This window comes from Austrofundulus limnaeus, unplaced genomic scaffold (genome assembly GCF_001266775.1).
Source record: "Austrofundulus limnaeus strain Quisiro unplaced genomic scaffold, Austrofundulus_limnaeus-1.0 Scaffold1616, whole genome shotgun sequence".
NCBI lineage: Eukaryota > Metazoa > Chordata > Actinopteri > Cyprinodontiformes > Rivulidae > Austrofundulus > Austrofundulus limnaeus.
The window spans coordinates 68,213-69,219 of NW_013954018.1; the positions used below are offsets into that span (position 1 = coordinate 68,213).

Here is a 1,007-nt window from a genome sequence, read left to right on the forward strand (position 1 = left end):
TTCCTCTCTGAGGCCCTGGTATTTCTCCAGTTTCTCATGCTCCTTTTTCCTGATGTTGTGGTCACTTGATATTGCAACATCCACACTTCTCTAGTCCGAATGACATCCCAATGTCAGTGCTGTAGAGCCTGGTGGTGTGGATCAGTGAGTRGATGTCTTGCTCGCTCTTGGCGTACAGCTTGATGTCATCCATGTAGAGGAGGGGACTGATTGTGGCCCCATTCTTGAGTCGATATCCGTAGCCAGTCTTGTTGATGATTTGGCTGAGAGGGTTCAGGCCTWTGCAGAACAGCAGTGGGGACAGAGCATCTCCTTGGTATHTGCCACATTTGATGGACACTTGTGCAAGTGGTTTGCAGTTGGCTTCAAGGGTGGTTTTCCACAGCCCCATCGAGTTTGCAATGAAGGCTDTTAGAGTCCTATTGATGTTGTACATCTCTAAGCATTCAATGATCCAAGTGTGTGGCATTGAGTCATAGGCTTTCTTGTAATCAATCCAAGCGGTGAACAGGTTGGTGTGTCGGGTTTTGCAGTCTCGGGCGACTGTGTGGTCTACAAGGAGTTGGTGTTTGGCTCCTCTGCTATTTATGCCGATGCCCTACTGTGCCGTGCTCATGTATTTATCCATGTGCCTGCTTATCTTAGCCGCTTTGATGCCTAACATGAGCTTCCATGTTGTAGAGAGACAGGTTATCGGCCTATAGTTGGATGGGACTGAACCCTTTGAGGGATCCTTCTGGATCAGGATTGTGCGCCCTTCAATTAACCATTCAGGGTGAGTCCCATTTTGTAGCAGCTGGTTCAGTTGAGCTGCCAGTCTCTCATGGAGGGCAGTGAGTTTCTTTAGCCAGTAGGCACAGATCATGTCATGCTGTCCAGTTTTTCATTCCCAAGACTCTTTCTTGGACATCTGCCACAGTGATGGTTACTGAGGCTTGTTCAGGGAGGTTGCTGTGGTCTTCTCGTAGAGAGGCGCCTTCCTTTCCCATATGCCTTTCCAGTATTGT

The 1,007-nt window shown here is 48.6% G+C and overlaps 1 protein-coding gene across 1 annotated transcript in view; it reads right to left on the reverse strand.

Annotated features, from left to right (window-relative positions):
* LOC106535918 (homeobox protein CDX-1) overlaps window positions 1-436 on the reverse strand; it is a gene marked incomplete at its 3' end in the record, with an annotated part of 9,204 nt that extends 8,768 nt beyond the window's left edge. Inside the window, 1 exon segment of the mRNA XM_014033068.1 lies at window positions 85-436. Coding sequence (XP_013888522.1) covers window positions 85-436 — 352 coding nt within the window.
* Between the last annotated feature and the right edge of the window lie 571 nt (window positions 437-1,007).